Genomic DNA, 23350 nt, shown 5'->3' with positions numbered 1-23350 from the left:
TTGGGTGTTAGGAAGCCCAAGTGTGTGGCGGATGGGGAGTTCAATTACTATGGGCTTAATTAACAGTGTTATCTAGTAGTTTTCTTAGAAATACTTATTCTTTTTTTTTTGAGAGAGAGAATTTTTTAATATTTATTTCTTAGTTTTCGGTGGACACAACATCTTTGTTTTATTTGTATGTGGTGCTGAGGATCAAACCCATGCCAGGCGAGCGCGCTACCACTTGAGCCACATCCCCAGCCCAGAAATACTTATTCTTACTACGTAAATTTTTTGTTATACCCAAAACACATATAATATTGAATACTAAGCTTAATATAATTTTTATTTCCCCCTTTTTTTCTAACAGGAGGTAATAATAACAGTCTATGTATGTGTCCATATGACAGGCAGACATCTGATTTTCCTTATCTCCTCTTAGAGGAAGATAATCAAAATAGAATATTAACATTGAAAAACTTGCAATGTGAGCTATCCTATGGGCTTAGAACTCTAATTCATAACTCATGGGGATAGGAAATTGTCTTTGTGACCTACCTCAGAAATTCTCATTTAGTAGCTGTTTAGAGAACACTACAAATCTGTACTTTTGAGTATTCTAGGTGGTTCTGATGAAGAATTTCACAGGGCCCACTGGCAAACCCTTAAATACACCTCAGACAGAATGTAGAAAGGAGGATGAAAATGAGAGACTAACCAAAAGTTAAACATGTAATGTACTACATGATAATAATAAGGTAGTAACAAATGAGCAGCAGCAGATTCTTGGGAATTAGTCATCAAATGTTATTAATGAGTATATAAACTACTAAAAGTGCACACAGTCATTGATGGAGGAATGGATTTTATGAAATTCAATGTGCTCCTTTAAAGAATGATAGAGCGATACTAAATATATCTTGTGTGATTCCATGTGAAAAAAACCAAAAGCTCATACATTTATCAGATATTTGAAATAATAGCAAGTTCAAGAAAAATCAATCTTGAATAGTTCAGTCCTTTGGCTTTTCACAGACATGGGAACTGGCTGTGGGTGTTACCTGGATGGTGGAACCCATCCAGGGGTCAGTTTTGGTTTTGTAGTCTCTTTTAGGGAGTTCTAGCAATAACTGACTCTATTATTTCCCAGTGGTTTTCCTTTTTAAGTATTTAATATAAAGCCCATTCAATTTATTGTTCCATGGGATTCTGCTGGCAAAGATTAGCTAGTCTGAAAAACATTCTGAAACAATCATAAAAGACCCATTCATGAAATGTAAATTGTCACTATTATAATAATGATGACTGGGGATTCAGCTTAGTGGTAGACTACTTGCCTACCACATATGAGGCCCTGGGTTAGATCCCCAGCAGTGGGAAACAAAGCAAAACAAAAAACAAAACTATATAGTAATGTGGAAAGATGTTTGCAATCATTGAATTCAAAATTCTATATTTATTAAGATTATAATTATGAAAAACCACAAACTTTGAAGTCAATTGTTAATAACTGGGATACTGCAGAGGGATGGACTCACCTTTTCAGCAAGGCTGATGAACTAGGTAGCATTTTATTATTCACTGCTTGGAAAAGGGGAGGCAAAGGGCGAATATGAAGTATGAGTTGCCTCACGTAAGGCCCATAAGACATGATTTCTCTCTTCCACTCTTGGGAGACTAATAAGCCACATGCATAAATCCATCAATCTATCCCTTGATAATTCAGCTCATTTTTTATTACAAGGGTAGATGTCCTCTATTCTTTATATTTCTATAAGTTTTATTTGCACAATTTAAAAAGTCAGTATGTTAATTATATATATATATATATATATATATATATATATATATATATATATATTCCCATTATAATATTTCTTGTCCCTCAAAGAGGTTCATGTAATTTCAAAGAAAACATTCTATTTACTCTTGGGATAGTCATTAAACTCTCGCAGCCTATATCCTCATCTGTACAACAGGGATGCTATGAGCTTTGCCTATATCAGGTATGAGATGCAGTATACACAGCAGGTTGGAAAAACGGTGAGATTCAGAGCCAGGGAGTCAAAAAGTTCTAATTACAGCTCTGAAATTTAGTCATTGTGTAAAGTCGGACAAATTATAAAACTTCTCAGAGCCCCAACTTTGAAATGGGGCAACATCTACCTTATAGGATATATGCACATGTGGTATTTAAAATATTACCTTTTGCACAATAGGTACTCTACATTAAATGGAAAGTATCATTGTAAAAGTGCTTTGTGAACCACAAAAATATATTAGTGGGGCTGGGGATGTGGCTCAAGCGGTAGCGCGCTCGCCTGGCATGCGTGCAGCCCGGGTTCGATCCTCAACACCACATACAAACAAAGATGTTGTGTCCGCCGAAAACTAAAAAATAAATATTAAAATTTCTCTCTCTCTCTCTCCCATTCTCTCTTTAAAAAATATATATTAGTAAATGCAGTATTGATAGTGATAATAGAAAAAGGGACAACAGTCATGAACAAAATTGGCAAGGGAAGAGCAGAAGTGCTGGGAATATAACGTGTTTACAGAGGGGTGAGTAGCATGGCACAGTTAGAAGATGGGTTTCTGGAGAAAATAATGCGATTTTTATTTTCAAGAATATACGATAACACTGAAAGCATTATAAGAAAAACATAATAAGATGTATGTTTTATGTGGTATATATACACAATGGAATATTAATCAGCATTAAAAGACTAAAATTATGGCATTGCAGGTAAATGGATGGAGGTGGAGAATATATCATGCTTAGTGGTAATACCAAAAAATCAAAGGTCAAACGTTCTCTTTGACAAATGGATGCTGATCCATGATTGGGGGGCAGGCATGGGAAGAATGGAGGAACTCTGGATTGGGCAAAAGGGAGGGAGGGGAAGAGGTATGAGTCAAAAAGAATGGTGAAAAGGAAAGATGGTGGAATGAGAAGGACATCATTACCCTAGGTACATGTACAATTGCACAAATGGTGCGACTCATGTAAATGGAAAAATGAAAAGTTGTACTCCATTTGTGTATAACGAATTGAAATGTATTCTGCTGTCATGTATAACTAATTAGAACAACAACAACAAAAAGATGTATGTTTTAGGAAAATCACTGTGTAGTATGTAGAGAATGGGATGGAGGGAATCAAGTTGGAGGCAGGACAACCACTTGGTGAAGATACAAGAGAGCATGAAATTGAACTAGAACAATTGGTGGAAAAGGCTGGATCTGAGAGGCACAGAGAAGAGATAGGAGGCTGTTACAAGAATGCAGTGAAATAATGGGAAAACTCCAGCAGAGTAAAGGTATAAAGGAATAAGAATGGCAAAGAAAGAAACTAATGTGTTTTCATGAGTAAAGAGGGATTCAACAGGATTTCAAGAAGGGAACTAGGAGAATGATAATCCCATTGTTCGAGACAAGAGAAGATGAGTTAAGTTTTGGACAAGAAGGGTCAGAGGCATTTAGAGATGTCTAATAGGCAAAGCCCAGGAGACAGATCTGGGCTTCCTACGCAGAGTTGGAAGTCATCACTGTAGAGATGAGAACTGAAAGAATGGGAAAGAATGAGAATCAAAAAAGATCATGATCTCCATAATCATAAATTATAGAAAAGAGCCTAAAAATGTGACATATTTACACAAGCACTAATAAGAGAGGACAGAAGTTGCCTAAACAAAAACTTTACCAGCAATGAATTTGTAAAGAGTAATACAGTATGAATAGGATCAGTAAAAAGTTTACTGACTTATTAAATTTGTGATTTTCACCTTTACCATATAGACAAAAATGCTAATAAAATAACTGTGTTCCTTCATGTATAAAAATTAAAACTGGCCAAAATGCAATGTTTCTAAATGTTTGCTATTAAATTAAACCAAATCTTTTTCCTTTGTATCAATAAATATGCAAAAAGAGACAAATTCAAAAATTTCAGTGTTTATTTACATATTACGTTATTGAAAACAATTGAAAATTCAACAGAAAGTCAGCAAATGTTTATAGTGCTGGAGACAGGCAGGCCTAAGGGAAAATGAGTCTTGGAGTCCCATAGAAGTTGAAATCTTGATGGCAGAACTTCAAACGTTGAAATCACTTGCCAAGGAAGTGCCATACTTGGTCTGTGTTTAACATGGGGGGAGAAGGGTGTAAGGAAGAGGTGAAGAGGAGTGGGGGTGGGAAGGGAGGAAGGAAAGCATAAGACATTTAATTCAGACCTTTAGGAGACATTTAAGCAGATGAAAAGAGTCACATTTGTAGTATGTTATGTTTCTCTAATTAAAGCCACTTCCCTCTAAACTCGTGTCCTATGTTCTCTTTCATTTAACTCACGCCTCATATAAAACTACATTAAAAATTCGAGAGCCTTACCAACTTATTTCCTACCCCATTTGAGGGTCATTTTCATTTCTAATGAACAAAACAGAAGTTAGTATCCTAGTTACAACAAGAAGGGTCTAGGAAAACCTTTTACTGTAAAATTCCAATTTTACAGTTCCACCCAATTCCCCAAATGAGATAGTATTGCAAGAAACAATCTGTTAGTTTAGCATATAAGGAACACATCTTGCCTTCCCATGCAATCGTATCTAGGATTTTATTCCTTTCTAAACATCTTGCAACTCAACACATAGTAAATAGTTCTCATTTTCCCCTCCAAATTTGTAAAGTGAAAGGGACTCTTGTATTTTATATTAAAAGGCCAAAAGCCTTGCAATATTTTGAAAGATTAAATCATTATGTGCATATGCTCCCATGTTGAATTTTTACCATAGAATATCCTTACTTGTTTCTCAAAACAGTTTCAAGTAAAGGTAATAAAAAACATGGTATTTATTTTCAATCCTATTATAAATTTTAAGAGCTTTAGTTAAAAATGAGTTATATATTAAAATGATGAGAGCTAATAAGGAATCTTCCAGAATCAGATATCTGGAGTGTCTTATTATAAGAATTAGCTGGAATCTCATTACTTTAACAAAAACAAAACAAAGCAAAAACAGCCACTGCACAATCAAACCATTTTCTGTCCTAAAAGTAATGTTTTTCTCATTTTCAGAAATTAGAAAATGATATTTTATCTGAAAACTCAAATGTTCTTTAGAAAATAGTTTTCTTAGTTTATATAATTTTTTAATTAATTTTTTTGGTTTCTACTACTGTAAACAAATAAATTCATATGTTACTCAAGAAACAAAATATACTATACCGTCTATATTACTTTCTTTATTTGATGAAGATGTTAAGACCTGAAAGATAAGAACACAGTCTGTTATAATGAATATTTATGGGTGGAAGATGAATCCAGAACTAAAATATTTTCATGAAATTGTAGAACAAAATTGACATACAACTGTTTCCTAACCTAAAAAAATCCCCCCCCTTTTTTTTTTTTGCATTTTATTATCATTGCTCTTTATCTCCGACAAACCAACCACAGATATAGAGTCAAATTTAAAAAGCATGCTGGAAAATATTTTCTATCAATAACTTATGAGAACTATTAAGGGTCTTGTAGCTGAAAATGTGAAGAGATTTTCTTTCAAAATATCAAACACACATTCAAATATATGTGCATGTACTTAATACAGCTATAATATAATGTGTGTAAATATACAATTTTGCTATCTTCTAGAGTTTTAAAATCACCTTTTCTGTTTATTTTGATGGCTGGGCCCAGACTCTTATAACAGAGATTATGTAATCCGTGGTAGACAAGTTTGAAAAAAGGTTTTTCTAAGAAACAAGATTTTCACCCCCTAATTATGAACAACATTGTTTTGTTTTCATTTTAACATTCTATTATTGGAAAGGCAGCACAAAGCTTCTGTATTTAGTTTAATGAATCAATAGAGTGAATATCTATGTAATCTCTGCCCCAGTCAAAAAATTTAATAATTGCAAATTTAATAATCCACTTCTAATCCTCCAAATTTGTCTACTCGCAACATGAAGGGTCTTGGCAGAGGTAAAAATGGAAGACTACATATAAATATTTTAAAGTTACAATAATGAAATGAAATGATGAATAAAATATAAAATATGCCCTATACAACTATTCTGATAAATATCTTTGTTCTAACCTCTCTTTTGGCATTCTGGGGACCTCAGAGACGTGCTGGAATGTGGTGGATAAAGAAAACAGGCACATGGCCCTGGTCCTGCCCTACTTCTCTTCCTATACCACACTCTTTTCTGCATTGTTAAGTCCTCACCCAAACATGAGCAAAAACAACAGCCACACATCTATATGCACTTCCTCCTCCAATGACCACCCAATTCTGGCCCCAGTAGAAGCAAGAGTGGGCACAGTCAGGAGTATGGATCTAGGGAGTTGTGCAACCTGATTTCCATGAGGCCCTGGAAAAAGGCTCCTGGTGAATCTAACTTTGACCCTTTGGTCTTCTTGCTCCGTGGAAAGGGATGTGACTGAATTAGTGCCAAAGCAGGACTCTCTAAAAAAGAAGGAACCAAGGCAGGGCTCTTGTTGTTTAGTTTGATGGGCAGTATTGAATAGAAATAATTCAGCAAAAAGAAAAATATGAATTTCAGCAATATTAAAAATATTCTCTGGAATAGTTAATTTTATGGGTCAACCTGGACTGAGTTATGGATAATAGCAACATTTAAATCAGTGAACTTTGGGTAAAGTAGATTACCTTCCATAAAGTTGGTGGGACTCATCCAATCACCTGAAGCCTGAGTAGAACAAAAACACTAACCTTCCCATCAAGAGGGAATTCTTTAGAAGGCTGTTTTAGAACGTAATCTACACAAATGGTTCCTCTGGGTTCCCAGGCTGCTGGCATTCACGCTAGAACTGCACCATTTATTCTCCTGAGTCCAGCCTACCAGCCCACATACAGAATTTGAACTTGCCAAGCTTCCATAAACATACAAACTAATTCCTTGCAATAAATCTTGTTATAAATACAGTCTTGAATTGTTTAACAATGGGCATACATGCTGAAAAACACTTTAGTGGGTGATTTCAATTGTGTGAACGTACCAAAAATAAATAGTTTCTGTATTAACCTTAGCTTGCTGTAACATTTTCACTTTATAAACTTGATTTTTTGACTTTAAAAAAAAATTGATGTGTGCACGAACTAGGGATTGAACCAAGGGCCTTGTGCATGCTATGCACATATTCTATCACTTAGCTACATCCCCAATCCTATTTAAAATATTGACTCTTCTGTACAAAATTTTTTTTCTTTATATCGTTGGTTCTATAAGCTTTCTTATATTTTTAACTTTTCCTTTTAAAACTTCTTCATTAAACACTAAGAATACAAGCATGCACATTAACCTAGGCCCCAGAGTCAGGATCAATACCACTGTGTTCACCTCCACACCTTGACCCACTGCAAGGTCCTCAGAGCAATATCTCCTATAACACTGTCACTTCTTAAGAGAACTACACCTTCTTCTGGAATCCCTCCAGAAGGACCAGCCTGAGGTTCCTCTTGGGGCAGTGCCACTCTTCAGATATATGTTCATTATGGTTTGCTTATCTTTTTACACTATAGATTCACCTGTGAACAGTAATGCCCCATGAACAATTCTATTAATGAAAACTTTTCAGTGTAGGGGCCATGTTTTCAAACTTTGTAAGGAGAGCTTGTTGAGTTCAGTAAAATTTTCTGCTAAACCCTTCACTGAGAATTTACTTGGTGGTCTTCTTTTACTTCTTCTGTAATTTCCTTTTCTCTTGCCTGTTCCACTTCCAACAACCTTTGTGATGCTGATACTGGGTAATGTATAAAAAAAAGGAGTTTATTTGGCTTATAATTCTGGTGACTGGAAAATCTAATCAGTATAGTTCTGGTATCTGGTAAGGGCACTTGGCTCTGTCACAACATGGCAGAAAAGCAGGTACATGTGGAGAAAGATTACATGGCAAGAGAGGAAGCAAGTGACTGAGAAGGGACCAGGTTTGGACTTTTCTAAATCTACCTTGTGAAACTTGCATTATTCCTTTCCTGAGGGTAGTCATGACCCAATCATCTCCCACTAGACCTATCCCTTTCGATACTATTATACTGGGGAATTACGCCTTAACATGAGTATGGCAAAGACAAACCACACGCAAATCACCACACTCAGGAACCACCTCTAAGAGGTCCTGTCATCTTCACCCCCACACAGGTTAAAGCTGTTTGACATCTCCTAGGTGACTTCGCCAATACTAAGCAACATTTTGGTGCAGTTATCTTATAACCTTCCAGAATTGCATCAGGTCTTCTTCAACTACGGCAGCAGCCTGAACTAAGGTTTTTCACAGGCAGAAGAGGTTAAAAGCTGATCTATTATTTCTTGATCCTTTGGTTGGATCCAGGAGGTGGAGTTTTAAGACAGAAACACTGCTGTGACACTGGATGATGGCAAGAGAAGATTATGTACCATAAGCAATATCTTAAAAAGCTTTTTATTTTCTTGAAAATAACAGTGCTTCTCCATTTTATTGACCCAGCAATTCAGGGGGCATCTTGGAAGAGGGCCATCTATGACTTCTCACTGGCTGTGTGCTTGTGGTATGCTTGGAGGCCCTGAGGTTCTTACTCTGCCATATCACAAAGGGTCTCAATTTGTAGCTGGCAAAACTGTCCCAAGCAAGACTGTTATCCTGTTCTTCAAATACTTGAAAACTGGCACTAACTTGGCCTCTTCATGGATGAAGTCCTTTCAAATATACTATTCCTGAGGGTTACAACCATACTGAATGTCTGCTCTGGCATAGAATTTTCCTCCTCTAGAGTTTCCAAAAGTTCAGCGGTTGAACATCTGCTCCCACAGATTCATTACTCACTTCCACATTATGTAATGAATAAAAATTCTTAAATCATTTAGCTCTCCCGAGCTGGCAGTAAATTCAACATTGTAGTCAGGTCCAGTCCTTTCTCTCACAATTGCAAACAAACTTTTGCTTTGCCTGTGATCATCATGGAGCTGAGAGGAATATGCCTGTCTGATCTTTAATCCATCAACTTTCTCCATGTCTGATGCAGGCCCTTCTCAAATTTTCATTAGTGTTGGTATCTTCAATGAAGCAGATCCTTTAACAGCTTTCGTCATTTTGTTCTTGTCCTTCAGGATTGTAGCTATGGTGGAATGGGACATGCCTGGCTGGCAAATGGTAACTACTGATTTTCCACCTTAGTAATCCTTAATCACTTTTAATTTCATTTTCAGGTCAATCACTTGATGTGGTCCTGTACTGGCAATTCTCATAGACTTTATACAATTAGGAACTATGATGAACAAAACAAGAGATCAAATCAAGCATATGATAACTGATATAATCAAGAGACTCAGTTAACTTAAGATGTGTGAGGCTGCTTCTCATGTACAATGGCACAATCTTTTACAGTAGCTATTTTTTTAATAAACAGGAGTAAACACTAAAAGTAATGATAAAAAGTATAGTACAGCAAATACACAAATCAAGAAAATAGTCATTTATTATCATTATCAAGACTTATGCACGGTACATAACTGTACTTTTAAATGACTAAGAATAGCAGTTTATACCAGCATCACCAGCTATATGGTACAAGGCAATAGGAATGTTTCAGCTCTATCATAAGCTTATGGGATCACAGTCATATGCGGTCCATTTAGACAAACAGTGGTGTAACTGTATAAATATCTATCTGTTCTATTCCCTTGAAGAATTCCAATACATTCCTATAAATCATAAATGGTTTACAGTTAATTTTCTTTCAACTCTTTATTTTAGGATAAGGCTTTGAAAATTTTTTCTTATACTGAAGAATAACATAACCATATAAGTAAGACACTTATATAATTTAAGCATTTAAAAAATTTAAAAATGATATCTTTAAATGTTTCCAAGTACTTAAAAGAAGAAGAAAAATTCTATCTGCCTCTCTTGAAGAGAAAAAATAATTAACCATTATTGGTTTTGAGGATGGCAGACCATGAATCTGAGTGTGATAGTAACAATGGAACATTAAAAACTCCACTCACTGAGACTAGGCATGAGGATTTGATTGCTCCCGCTTTCTAAACAGACTGTATAGTAACCAACTTATTCTTTGAAACTGTTGTGCTCTATTTAAGTTGTGTGGGATACTTATTATGCAAAGTTTGTTGGAAAATTATCCGGTTAAATTTCCTTTTGAAAATTAACAGCTGCTTCTTTCTGGAGCTGCCAAATATATCATAAGAAGAAAATGGATGGTGTAAAAAAATAGAATAATTGAGCAACTTCTCATTAACCTAAAAGGCATTACAGAAAAGAAACTGCAAGCTACTCTAAGACATTTATCACTACATATTATTTTAAAAATAATTTTAAAAATGTTTTCATTTATTCATTCTTAAAATATGTGTATTTGTATTTTTGGTACAAATGAAACCCAGAGGTGCTTAACCACTGAGCCACATCCCCAGGCCTTTTTTATATTTTATTTAGAGACAAGGTCTCAGTGGGTTGCTTAGGGTTGTGCTAAATTACTGAGGCTGGCTTTGAACTCACAATCCTCCTGCCTCAGCCTCCAGAGCCGCTGGGATTACAAGCATGCACCACTGTGCCCGGCTTAAAATATATTTATTGATTGGCAGAATATGTTTAGAATATACAAAGCTTTATTTAAAAGAAAACAAACAATGGTGCATGGTGGCTTACCCAGCTACTGGGGAGGCTGAGACAGGAGGATCCCAAGGTTGAGGCCAGCTTTGGCAACTTATCCAGACCCTGCTTTGAAATAAAATAAAAGGACTAGGGAGTAGTGAAGCTTTTGTCTCACATGTGCTAGGCACTGTGTTCAATTCCCTGTACTGGGGAAAAAGAAAGAAAGAAAACAATAGAAAAAAAAAAAACATCATGGCATCATGGGTAGGTTCAATAGTCAGCTGTTGAGAACATTTGGAGGGTGGTATGTGTGTGTGAGATTTGGATTGGAGGTAATTTTTTAAAAACATCTTTTTCATATTGAAAGTGAATGATATTTAAATTTGAAAATAACAATACTAAGAATAGGTTCATGTAAAACATCAGCTACTTCACTCTTCACCTACAGTCAAGGATTTCCTGGTTCTTAAACATAATGAAAAACATAACACTATGAATTTTCTACAGTTTATTTACCTGGTCTCTTATTGTTTTTTCCACATCTGATTACATAAGCACATGTATTAATGTCTCTATGAGAGATATACCTACCTAGAAAGACAACTTCTAAACAGTGAGTTATAAGCACCTTCAATTTCACTAGAAATTATTAATGTTCTTCCAAGTAGTTATACCACATACACCCCTATAAAGCATATCCACCCAGTAAGAGAGGTGTCCTTTCCCACATGCTTGAAAACATCTGGTATCATCAGACATCTAAACTTTCAGCAATCAGATAATTACAACACTGTATTATGTCTTATTAAAAAAAATTTTTTTTTAGTTGTTGATGGACCTTTTTAAAATTAATTTATTTATATGTAGTGTTGAGAATCAGAACCCAGTGCCTCACACATGCTAGGCAAGTGCTCTGCCATTGTGCCACAACCCCAGCCCTTATTTCTTATTTTGACATACTGATTACTAGTGAGACAAAGCCAATGTTTGCTTGTTTAGTGGCCATTTAATTTACATTTGCTCTCTTGTGAGCTGATCACTCATGTTGTCGACCCACCTGTTTCCTACTAGATTATCTTTTTCTTGTTGAATTGAATACATCATTTATTATTTTAGAAGCTAAAGCATTTGTCATTAAAGTTTCATTACATGAAAATATTTCTCCATACAATGGCTTATTTTTAACTCATTTTATGGTATTGTCAATTGCTTATATTATTTTCCTCATTACTTAAATTTATAAATCCTTTCTAGGTTATTTTTGTTCATTTACTATTCTGTATACATTCTGGAACTATCTTGTCAAATTTAGTGAAAACCCTGTTGGGATTCTGATGAAAAAAAATATATATATATAGACCGATATCATTAATTGCCATTGGAGAAAACTGCCATCTTTGTGAATTTTTGAAAAAAATTTTTTATAAGTCTACTTGGGGATTCTGTTTATTCATGATTTAATATTGGTTAATTGGTAGTTCATCTGTGTCTAGAAGGTACTTCCAAAAGCATCTCCTAGTATTTCCTTCTGATTGTCTCCTGTTTGTAGTTATGTCTTTAATTCCTGATGTCCTTAATTTGTGCCTGCTCTATTTCATAAATTTTTATTATTATTGAACAACAACAACAAAATTCAGCCTTTGGAAACCAAATTAAAAAGTCAATCCTCTGCCATTCTTTGCTTTCTTTTGAATTAAATATTGGCTCTATTCTTTCTAATTTTCTTTCTTCTAATATAAAGTGAGAAAAAAAGCAGAGTAATTGTTGAGTTGAATGGCTAATTTTCTTTCTTCATTTTGCTGTATACATTTAATTTCTCTCAAGTAACAGTCTTGCTGTACTTGCCAAAGTTTTAACACATACTGAGTAGTTGTCATTCAGTTTTAAATATTTTATAGTTTGTTATAATTTTGGGGGCATATTTAAAAGTTTTTTTAAAAATTTCAAACACATAGATTTGTGTGTTCTGAACCCAGAGGTGCTCTGCCACTGAATTACATCCCTAGCTCTTATATTTGAAAAAGACTATGTATTCTCAAATTTTATGTCTATTAGATTAAGATTATAATTCTATTTTAATCTTCTAACATTTTAAAATAACATGTAAGTAGAACAAAGGATACTAAAAGTAGCATAATCAATCTTACTAATTAACTGAAATATCTTTAAAGAATACCAACTAATGTTATCTGAAAGGCAAATAACATGGGTATGTCTACATGCACACACAAACACATTTCTTTGTTCACTATAAATGCTCTTTACATTGCTCTTTGAAATAAAGTTCCAACTGTTAGTCATAACATTCTCAAGTATTGAAAAGGAGGCTCATACCTTTTGATTATAAAATTAGGTAGAGGTTTTAACAAGAAAGAGAGAGGGGGGGGGGGAGAGGGGGAGGGGAAGGAAGGAAGGAAAAGGAAGAAGGAAGGAAGAAAGGAAGGAAAGAAGTTCACATAATATTAGAAAAAAAAAAAAAAAAGTAATTGGGTAGTCCCATGGCTGAACCATTTAGCAGAACAGTCCTATTGCTAGGGTCACAGGCTATGGCCCGGAGACTCTGCTTCTTATGTATTCCCATAGTGCAGGTATCTAATTAACAGCTTGGTTTTGACAGTCACACCTTTTATGGTTATATATAATTCAAACATTTACATAATCATAAACAAAACCCAATGATCTATTAGGCCATTTTAATTCTTCTAAATCTACTACCCTTAAGATCTCTAACCTAAGTATGATAAATTCAACAGATATTTTCTACTGTGTTTCTAAAATTGTACAGAATAATCATCATCAATTGTTGGCTTTTATTTTTCTTAGATATAGTGACATTTTCCCTAACTGGTCAGTACATATTGTTGGGTGACTACTTAATGATTGTTTTGATTTCAACAGTATATTTAATTGTGTATTTTTTTTCTTTTAAAAATTATGTGGAAAGTATTAAAAGACGACTAAATTTTCATGAATTTACCACTGGCATCAACAATAATTATCTTTCTGCAGTACATCTTATTTTTTCTATTTCCACATTTTTAATTGGTACATTGTAATTGTACATAATGATGGAATTTATTGTTACATATTCATACATGCACACAAGATAACAATATAATTTGGCCAATATCACTCCTTTGCACTTCCCCTGTCCCTCTTTTCCTTCCATTCTCTGATCCTTTCCCTCTACTGATCTCTCTTTGATTTTCAATATCTCCATCCAATATATGCTTCTTACAACAGTTCAATTAATGACTCAACTGGTATATGTTAAGTTCCATTTAGTGACATGAGATAAGTTTCTCTAAAATGTGATTTTCTATTGTAACATTTTTAGTGCAAAATTAATCAGCACAGTATACCTTCTTTATTAAGCTTTTTTGGTAACAAAGTTACCAAAACATGTAATTAAAGCCAAATGTTAGTGTTTCTGAATTTTAAAGGTATTCTCTTAATCTATCTAGATCAAATCTATATCCTCGAATAATTTCTTTTCCAAGAAGACTGTTTTCCCACTAATATGATAAGAAGCAAATAAAAAAAATAAGATATAACATAGAAACTTTAATCTTGCAAATCATTTTAAGGTAAGTATCTATTAAATCTACATTAATAAATCCCAAAATAAAATAAAGGGCAGAGTTTAATCTGAGATTGGGAAACAGACAGCTTAAATAAAAACAAAAAGTTTTTGTTTTCTTTTCCTTTTTTCCTTAAAGAGAAATACATTTTGATGAAAACCAAGTTCAGAAAATAACCTATAGAGATACAACACTGATAAGTTGGAAAAATAAATCAGTATTGTGACCTGCATTTCTATGATAGCTTCCTTTCATCTTCCCTTGTCTCCTATTGTCCATTTCCACCAATACAGCCAGAGTGATCTTGTTAAAATCTTAGTCGGATCATGCTACCTCTTGGCTCAAAACACTTCATTGGTTTCCTACCTAATTCAGATTAAGAAACACAACCTTCAAACAGTATGCACAGGGGCTTTTCCTAATTTTGTAATCTCATGTCCTCTGTTCTCCTCCACACTCTGCTCCATTAGCCATTGTAGCTCCTTGCATATTTTTTCAGGGTGTCAGGCATCCTCTTTCCTCATGGACCCTGGACCGGAAACACTCTTCCCCAGATGTTCACTCTCTGGCCTTTTACAAACCTGGACTCACACGTCAGTCTTCTCAATGTGGCTGTCTCTGACCACCTCTATAACTACAACTCCGCCACACTCTTGGAACTTTACCCTCTCTGCTCTGTTTTCATAGTATTTACTGCAACTGAAACACTGTATATTTTATTTGCATATTTATTTGTCTTCCATCTCCCCAAATAAAACTTGAGCTTTACAAGGGCAGAGGCTTTTGTATTTTTAATACTGCATTGCCAGCACTGAGATTTTACAATACAGCAGACACTAATTAAATACCTGGTGAATTAATGGAAAAAACAAAACAAAACAAACAGCAGCAAAAAATTAAAAGCAGCCATAATGAGCAACTAATGTTTAGGAACATTTTAGTTACTCCTAAAGTAAAGAACAATTCACTAGTTTCTAGCTTATAATTAGTTTTTAAAAACCCTTAATTTATAAATGGGATTTTAAGCCTAAGATCCCTCCTGAATATATATTATATAGCGATATTACTTAATTATCTGAATATTAATTTTCTTATTTAGTGTTCTCCAAATGAAGCATTAATTTACTAATAAATTCAATTGCCTCTATGCAGAATTATCAATAAGACATGTAAGAATCTAGGGAACTCTTTTTAGCTTAGAGAAAGCAAGTTTGTGAGACAGCCAAACCAAATAGAAATAAGAAAAGAAAGTCCTATGTATTTCATTTTGTTTAAGCTGATATGCATTTGTACCACGAGCCAGTTCCACTGGATGACAGACAACTTATAGGAACAGAATAGCATAGAGGACAATAAATATATATAAATACTAACAAACTGATGATGCTAAGAAAAATAGCATCAAATAATACTAGCTAAATGTTAATGTACTTTTGAAAACAGAATTGAAAAACTCAACTAAAAGGTTTTAAAATTTTTGTTTAAATTCCCTTCATTAAAAAAAAAATTCCAAAAAAAATTTTTTTAAGTTTATGCTTCCCAAAATGATTCAACATATTTCAGTGCTAGACATCAGAATTTCTGCAAGATTTCCCACAAAACTACATGATTAAAGGATGCCTTGGACATTTGCTCCTTACCGATTCAACTAATGATCTTGCTTTCTCTGGAGTGCAATGGAAAGGGCTACCACATACCTGCACGTTTGTGCTGAAGAAGAAAACAGGACATTATTATTAAACACGATAAAAAAAGAAAATGAACTTCAAATATTTCACACTGACTGTATAACTTCAGTCAATAAACAAGGAACTCAATGAATATAAAATAGGACAACTAAAATTATTGTACATTTTTAAAGCAGTTACAAATATAGAATACTCCATAGCACGGCACTTTCCAGAACTTAAAAATACTTCAAAAAATTATATACAAATCTTAATAATTTTCTGGAATGTATACAAAATTATAATGAAACTCCATTTCAGCTTTATTAAAAGAATAATAAAATTTGACCCACAGAAGGGACTATAAGGAAAAAAATCTTCCTTTAAGTGATAATATTATAATTGGATGCAACACCATAAAAATAAATACATTTATAAATGTAATATGACACATGAACCACTGTGCTAACCAAAATAAGCAGACATGACATTAGAACAAAGAATCGATAATATAAAAAATGTTGTGTACAACAAACCCAAATTGCATTTTTGAAATAATACAATGAAATAGACAATTACTTGAAAAGAACAAACAGATATATAAAAGATAAAATTTATAGGGCCAGCAATCTCAAATCTTATTGAAATAGGAGGCAAGAAGTGGAGGAAAATGAGGACAGACAACTCAGTCAAATTATGGAAGCCTTGGTTGGCTTTTTAAAAGTTTAGATTTCATGCTTCTTAAGCAGAGAGCCTCATTAGAATCATGTGAGAACTTTTAAAATATATACCTGCTTAAAGGCCACCCCTTAGACGTCCTAGTATATCAAGTTTAGAGAAGGGACCCTGCAAATAAATTTTTAACAATTTGCTGAGATATTTCTGAGGCATTGTATGTAATACTGATGGAGAGAATGGCTGTGAGAAATAGTGTGGACCTAAACAGAACCGATTGGGAAAAACACTAAAAAAGGAAGAAAAAGGAGGGCTTCTTAGTCAACAATAGAATATTATATGAAATTAAAAGAGAAGCAATTCATTAAACAGAGGCAAAAGAAACAATTCTGAATATATTTTAGAAACTAAGTAATTAAGATTAAGAAAAAATGAGTAAAAATGAATTAAGATTCTGAAGACTTTAATTTATCTACATGCTTATGATTTATATGCTAAAAATTCTTAAGCTAAAAAATGACTGTTTTATTGTAAAAAACTATAGAAGAAGTAACAGAATATAGCTAGTTTGGATATGACTGTCCCCAAGGACCATGCGCTGGAAGCTTGTCTCCAGGGTGTTGTGGTGGTGGAACCTTTAAAGGGTGGGGTTTAGTGGGAGGTGACTGGGTCCTGACAGTCCCCTTGAAGGGATTAAGGCTGGTCTCACAGGAGTGGGTCACTTCCCACCAGAGTGGGTTGCTATAAAAGATAGAGCTTAGGCCAAGCCTCTTGCTTCTCTTCCCACACATGATACCATCTACCACAAGGCCATCATCAGAGCCAAACAGATGCTGGTGCCATGTTCTCAAACCTCAAAAACTGCAAACTAAATAAACCTCTTTTCTTTACATGATACCCAGACTATTCAGGCTACATACAACACTGAGGTTCTAAAAAGCATCAATAAAGGTAAATTGCTAGATGTGAAATTAGGCGTGGGTAACACAACTGTAAAAGTCTGGAAAAGAAAACACTAAAAATGTGCAAGGATTTTTAAGTTGTAAGGAGCTTAAGGATTAGAGGATCTTTATTTTTCTATTATACATTATGTTAAAATATGTGGAGAAAATCTACATGAGATCTATATAGAAAGAAAAGGTCATAGCCCTACATCCAAAGATTGGTGAATAAACATACTTAAATGTCTTAAGTTAAAATAAAATGTTGGAGTACTGTATGTTACTACTATTTGATTCCTCTTAATAAATCAGCTAATGACCCAGATCATGTTGGATGAGAAAGCTTTTACTATTCTTATCAAGATATGATGAGGTAGTGGTATTTATTACATATAGTAATCATGCGTTTTCATGAAGATACTGTTTTTACTTCATCTTTGCACATATCACAATGTACTGCAATTTAATGCTTATTTACTTTTCATTGTCTCCTACTAAAATACAAATCCCTAAGGTAAATGTCAATTCATAGCTTCACAGTGCCCAATTCTCAGTACTGCACACTGAGTAGGTGCTTCCTAAGTATTTTATAAACAAAAAAATAATTAGAACACCTTTTTTAAAAAAATCTGATATCTGAGCAGTATTAGATGGCTATTTAGTACCAATTAAAGATAAAATAACATTACATAGAAAAGACAAATTCTTACCAATTTATAGCCCCTCTATCACATTTCTTCATAAGCATTGCTTTCCAACATTCATGAGTAGATTTAATAACTTCAAGGGCAAAAGCCTAGTTTCAACAAAATAAGACACAGTGATCACAATGTTACTCTAACACAGAATTAATATCACGACAGTTGTTAAGAGCAGGCAATCTTGAGTATAAATTCCAGCTTCTTTATTTAGTAGCTGTGTGACTTTGGGCCGGTATTTAATCTCATGAAACCTCAACTTCCTCATCTCTAAAATGGGACACAATGGGAATAAACTGTCAGGGGTCTGGGGTCAAATATGCCTGTCACCTCTTGTTGGCCTATGGCTGCTTTAGTGCTACAATGGCAGAGCTGAGCAGTTGTGATGAAACCATAAAGTCTGTAGAGCCAAACATATTTACTATCTGACCTCACCAGATAGAGCCTGCCAATCCCTTATCTAAAGCTAAGAGTTGCTAAAAGAATAAATAAGATGTTGTATGTAAGGGCTTACCTTAGAACCTAATTTCTAAGTAAGCATGCACCCACTTATTTTATCACTACAATAACTGCAAAGTCTAATTGTAAAGTAATTTTGGACTACGCACTGTCTGAAAGTTGTAAACCTCCTTAACATTTTCCCCAATTTTTCTATTGATACGTCATAATATGTTTGAAAGTGCATGATCAATAAGAGATGCACTTCTCGGGGCTGGGGTTGTGGCTCAGTGGTAGAGCGCTCGCCTAACATGGGCGGAGCCCTGGGTTCGATTCTCAACAACACATAAAAATAAACAGATAAACGTACTGTGTCCAACTACAACAAAAACAAGTAAATATTTTTTAAAAAAGAGAGAGATACACTTGTTAGATATACATGTGATGTTTTATCTAAGGAAAATCTGCTTATTCCAAGGCAGAAAATTCTTCCAATGTTTTTGCTCAAAATGTTGTTTCTTTAAGAATAGTCCTTAATTATTAACTAATTCGTTATCAGCTTTTTTCTCCTTCAATGACAACTAAACATATTATGATAAGAAAGAATAGACTCTTGGGTTCTGAGATATAATGATAATAGGAAATTTAACCTCTTAGGTCTACTATTGGCCAAGATGAAGGAGAATGGCTTAATTCTCAAGGAAGTGGTGCTGGGGAATCCTGCTTAAGACATGGACAAGATATGCAATTTATCATTTGGATAATGCAAGAAAAGATTTTTAGCCTAATTATTCAGATAATTGTGACAATTTAGAACCAATTCCAGTACTTGCTTAAAGGAGTAGTCAGGAAAACCTTAGAATTAAAAAAAGAGAAGCCATCTTTTACAACCATGTCAAAGAGAAACAATGAAGTTTGCCTCCATATCTCAAATAGCAGTGGTAAAAAGCAATACGTATAATGCTTATTTTCTGGAAAAAATTAAAAATGACCTAATCTTCATACAGGAAAAACTAATGTCTGTCCGAAGCAAACAAAACACAAAAGACATCTCACTCATTACAAATTCAAGACTTGGCAGATATACCTGGAGGCAATAAAAGGTCATGAAAGTACCACATAGAATTGAAATTTATTTTATTTCAAACATAAAATGCAACATATATTCTGAGGAAAAAGATACGAATAATGTTTTAATATTTAACTTTTAAGAGAATCTAGGCTAAAGTAATAGTTTCATGTTTATATTTACTAATCTTAAATAAAGCCCTCAATATATTAAGGGTACTGGGTTCAGCAATCAATTCTGGAAAAACAAAATACTTACAGTAAATTTTAGGTTTTCATTAACATACCTTATTTTACTTGCAAGACAAGCTTTACTCATTAAAGTATGTTTCACTTTAGAGGTTGGTTTAGAATATGCAATTTACTTAGTGGTAATAACTTTAAAAAAATGTCCTACACTTTAACTCCTTGGCCTGTTCCCTGCATTTGTGTCAAATTAGAGATACTTTATGGTAACTCTGTGTTACTCTAATAGAAAAGTCTTACGATAATAGGACAACTCAAATGCAGTTGTTAAGCAGTTTAATACAGTCACCATAGAATGAACCCTTAAGAGGGAAGACCCTATGCATTTACATTAAGGGTGAGTAATTTTCTCCTTCTCAAAATAGTAAATGGAGGGTTTTTCTTCATATACAATTTGCAAAGATAGTTACTGATTGTGGAATTCCTTTATGTTCTGAGAATATAAAGGAGCTATATACATAGATGATGGAAACAGATATTTTTCAGCATTGTTGATTCACTAGAATCTCCTGAAAAACATTTTTTAAATGATAAGATAATGTCCTTAAAGATATGAGTCATTAAAAAGCACTTTTGTGATCGAGCAATGTATAAAGATTCACATAAGAAATAGTCCAAGTGAAATAAGTACTGTACAAGCACCAAGAGGCACATATTAAAATTCAGATTCTCATTTTCACCTTGTTTTTGAATTCTCCATTAAAAGCAAACTTATTTTCTGGTTTTCCCTCTGGCACCTTATAATATGTCAACCAATTAATAGTAGCTTCCAGATAACCTGGTTTGAACTTCCTAACATCATCAATATCTGTAAGGGAAAAAACAAAAAGACATTTTGTTAAAAAAACAAAATTCATTTCATTTAGTAGCAGAGCACTGGACTGAGGGGGCCAGGACACAAGGGTCCGAGTCCAACTAGTATCATAATTAATTATGCTAACTGGAGGTGTAATGGTTGACATATATCATATCCCCTCTAGACATCTATTTTCACATGCAAAATAGTAGTCCTTTGATCTACATTTACTGAGTATCTTCACATGATGTGGTAGGCACAGGGAATAAGAAGATGAATACAATAATCGTTTTGTCAAGATGCTCAGAGGTCTAGTTACAAGAAACAGACAACAGCAGCAATAAAGGGAAATAAGGTTTTGATGGAGATATACATAGGAATGGTGACCTCCTAAAAGAGGGAGTGAAAGAGCATCATGGAAGTGGGAGGCACAGCAAAAATCGGACAAAAGGGGGAAAGTGGAAAGAACAGCACCCGTCAAAGTGAGAGAACATATTTCAGAAAATTCAAGCACAGCTGGCTCCGTGAAATTAGGATGTGGATGTTAGGAGGAGCAGAGAGGAAGGATATAGCCAGGAAGGGCCGGGGCACTGAAGAACATAAGTTAAGGGAAAGATTTCATTTTATAGACAATGCAGGATTTAAACTAGGGAAATCACAACATCAGGGTCAGTGTTTAAGAAATGTTAGACTAAAAGAATACTGAACACACAATGAGGAGAGCAGCACCCACAAGAGAACACACTGAAGGTGGATGACGAGGGTTTCACACATTTTTACCCAAATATTTCATAATGTGTCAAACCTGTTTGAAGCAGTAAGTCAGATTAATAAATAAAAACATGCCCCTGCTGTCATGACTTATATAATAGGAAGAGAAAGACAACAAATAAACAAATATGTCCAATGGTGAATAATCCCATAGAGAAAAATAAAGTAACCCTGCAATTTTAAAGAGAGTGTTATCTGAATGATACATAGAATTTTAAATTTGAATTTTGTAATGATTTTCAGTAGTCACTTTGAAGTTCTATTATCACACAAACAGCTTAACCCTAACGTGTTTTGATGACATTCATTGGAATATAGCTGGAGATAAAATTACTGTGTTAATACTAAAAAATTCCACCTCCAAAGAAATCCCTAGGGAAGGTATACTTTACAGTAAATAATAATTCAAAAAGTATAACAAACACTTTGCCTGAGACATGGCATAATGGACACTTAGCATAGTACTTTTATGCAGAATATATTATAGCAATTAACAAATAAATTTGGTAGCACTTGAAAAATTAGAAAGTTAAAACTAAAATCAAGAAGATCATATCATACATTGGGATAATGCAAAGACACTTGGTTTCAGACTTGGCCATTCAATTCTTTCAGGAATTTCCACACTGTAGGCTTGACAAGGAAAAGGCAAGCATTTTGTAGCCACTGGTTAAACAGAAAGAATTAATCTTTTGCTTTTTTACACTTGACCTCCTGCCTGTTATACAAATTTGATATGCCCAAAAGTATTCAAACTAAAATTTAAAATGACATCAATGCCCACAAATCTATCTAAAACAATTTTTGAATAAAAGGCAGTAATGCTATAATTAACCAAGGTGTGGGGAAATCATTTGAAATTTAACACAGGCCACATATGCTTTATTAATCAGTCAACACATCTTGAGTAATCAGTAAATGATGGAGATTGTCTTTTTTTTTTTTTTGTACTGGGGATTGAACCCAGGGTACTTTACCACTGAGCCACATCCCCAGCTCTTTTTATTTTAAGACAAGGTCTTGCTAAGTTACCAAGGCTGGTCTCAAACTTGTGATCCTCTTGCCTCAGCCTCCCGAGTTGTTTGGTTATAGATGTGCAAGATATTATTTTTTAAAGATTAAGATCACTTCCTCAGTATTATGTATTGTATATTGTCACATAATTCTTTGTCAAGCCCCAAATAGAACATTCAATAAATATTTCACCTAATCTACTGTTGTTCCCCCTTCAAATTCTGATTTTTTTCCTGCCAATTGTATTGAATTCTAAGGTGATTTTTCTATTGATCATGTTCTTACTTCCTACTTCTATTTTTAAAAAAACATTTCTGAAAATTGTTTTTTCAACTCATGATTATTTTTTTCAGAGAAAAACATCTTTTATTCCAGTGAAGTTGAAAGAAATGCATATTATATCAGTATCCAAACTAAAATAATTTTCTATTACTTACATCTATCATTTTCTGTTCCCATTCATCTTATTCGATTATTGCCAGTTAATTTGCTGACTTCAAATTAAAAAACAGAAAGACTATCTATCTCAGTCTAGGGGTCTTTTCCCTCAAAAGTTATGAAGAGAACCAGTTAACACATGAATAATTAAAAAAATCAAACATTTAATAATGCCAATAAAAAGTATAATTCTATAAATACAAGATGAACTTTTCGATTCTCGAAAACAGCTGCATTTTCACAAACAACTCAAAACAAATAAAAAAATTAACATTCAACATTTAAAAATCTTCAATAGTAAATACCTGAAGCCAAATTCTTATATCCAATATTAACAAAGTCAATTCCATGAGCTACTCTTCTGAAATTATGAAAAATTGTGCCTGAAGCTTACAGACTGTAGTGACATTATAGAGGCATGCA

The 23350-nt window shown here is 33.9% G+C and overlaps 1 protein-coding gene across 2 annotated transcripts in view; it reads right to left on the bottom strand.

The window, feature by feature from the left end:
* Positions 1–3917: 3917 nt before the first annotated feature.
* The window catches only part of Ppa2 (inorganic pyrophosphatase 2), a 72102-nt gene continuing 52669 nt past the window's right edge, over positions 3918–23350 (bottom strand). Inside the window, exons 8-12 of one of the 2 annotated variants that reach the window (XM_076864361.2) lie at positions 20589–20716; positions 18169–18254; positions 15816–15885; positions 5204–5243; positions 3918–4169 (exon numbers count right to left, since the gene is read on the bottom strand). In XM_076864361.2, coding sequence (XP_076720476.2) covers positions 4087–4169; positions 5204–5243; positions 15816–15885; positions 18169–18254; positions 20589–20716 — 407 coding nt within the window. In that variant the 3' untranslated portion in view covers positions 3918–4086. The remainder of the gene's footprint in view (positions 4170–5203; positions 5244–15815; positions 15886–18168; positions 18255–20588; positions 20717–23350) is intronic. The other variant, XM_076864363.2, reaches the window with a different exon arrangement.

The sequence above is a fragment of the Callospermophilus lateralis genome, chromosome 8, assembly GCF_048772815.1.
Source record: "Callospermophilus lateralis isolate mCalLat2 chromosome 8, mCalLat2.hap1, whole genome shotgun sequence".
Taxonomy (NCBI): Eukaryota; Metazoa; Chordata; class Mammalia; order Rodentia; family Sciuridae; genus Callospermophilus; species Callospermophilus lateralis.
This window is presented reverse-complemented; position numbering and strand designations above follow the sequence as displayed.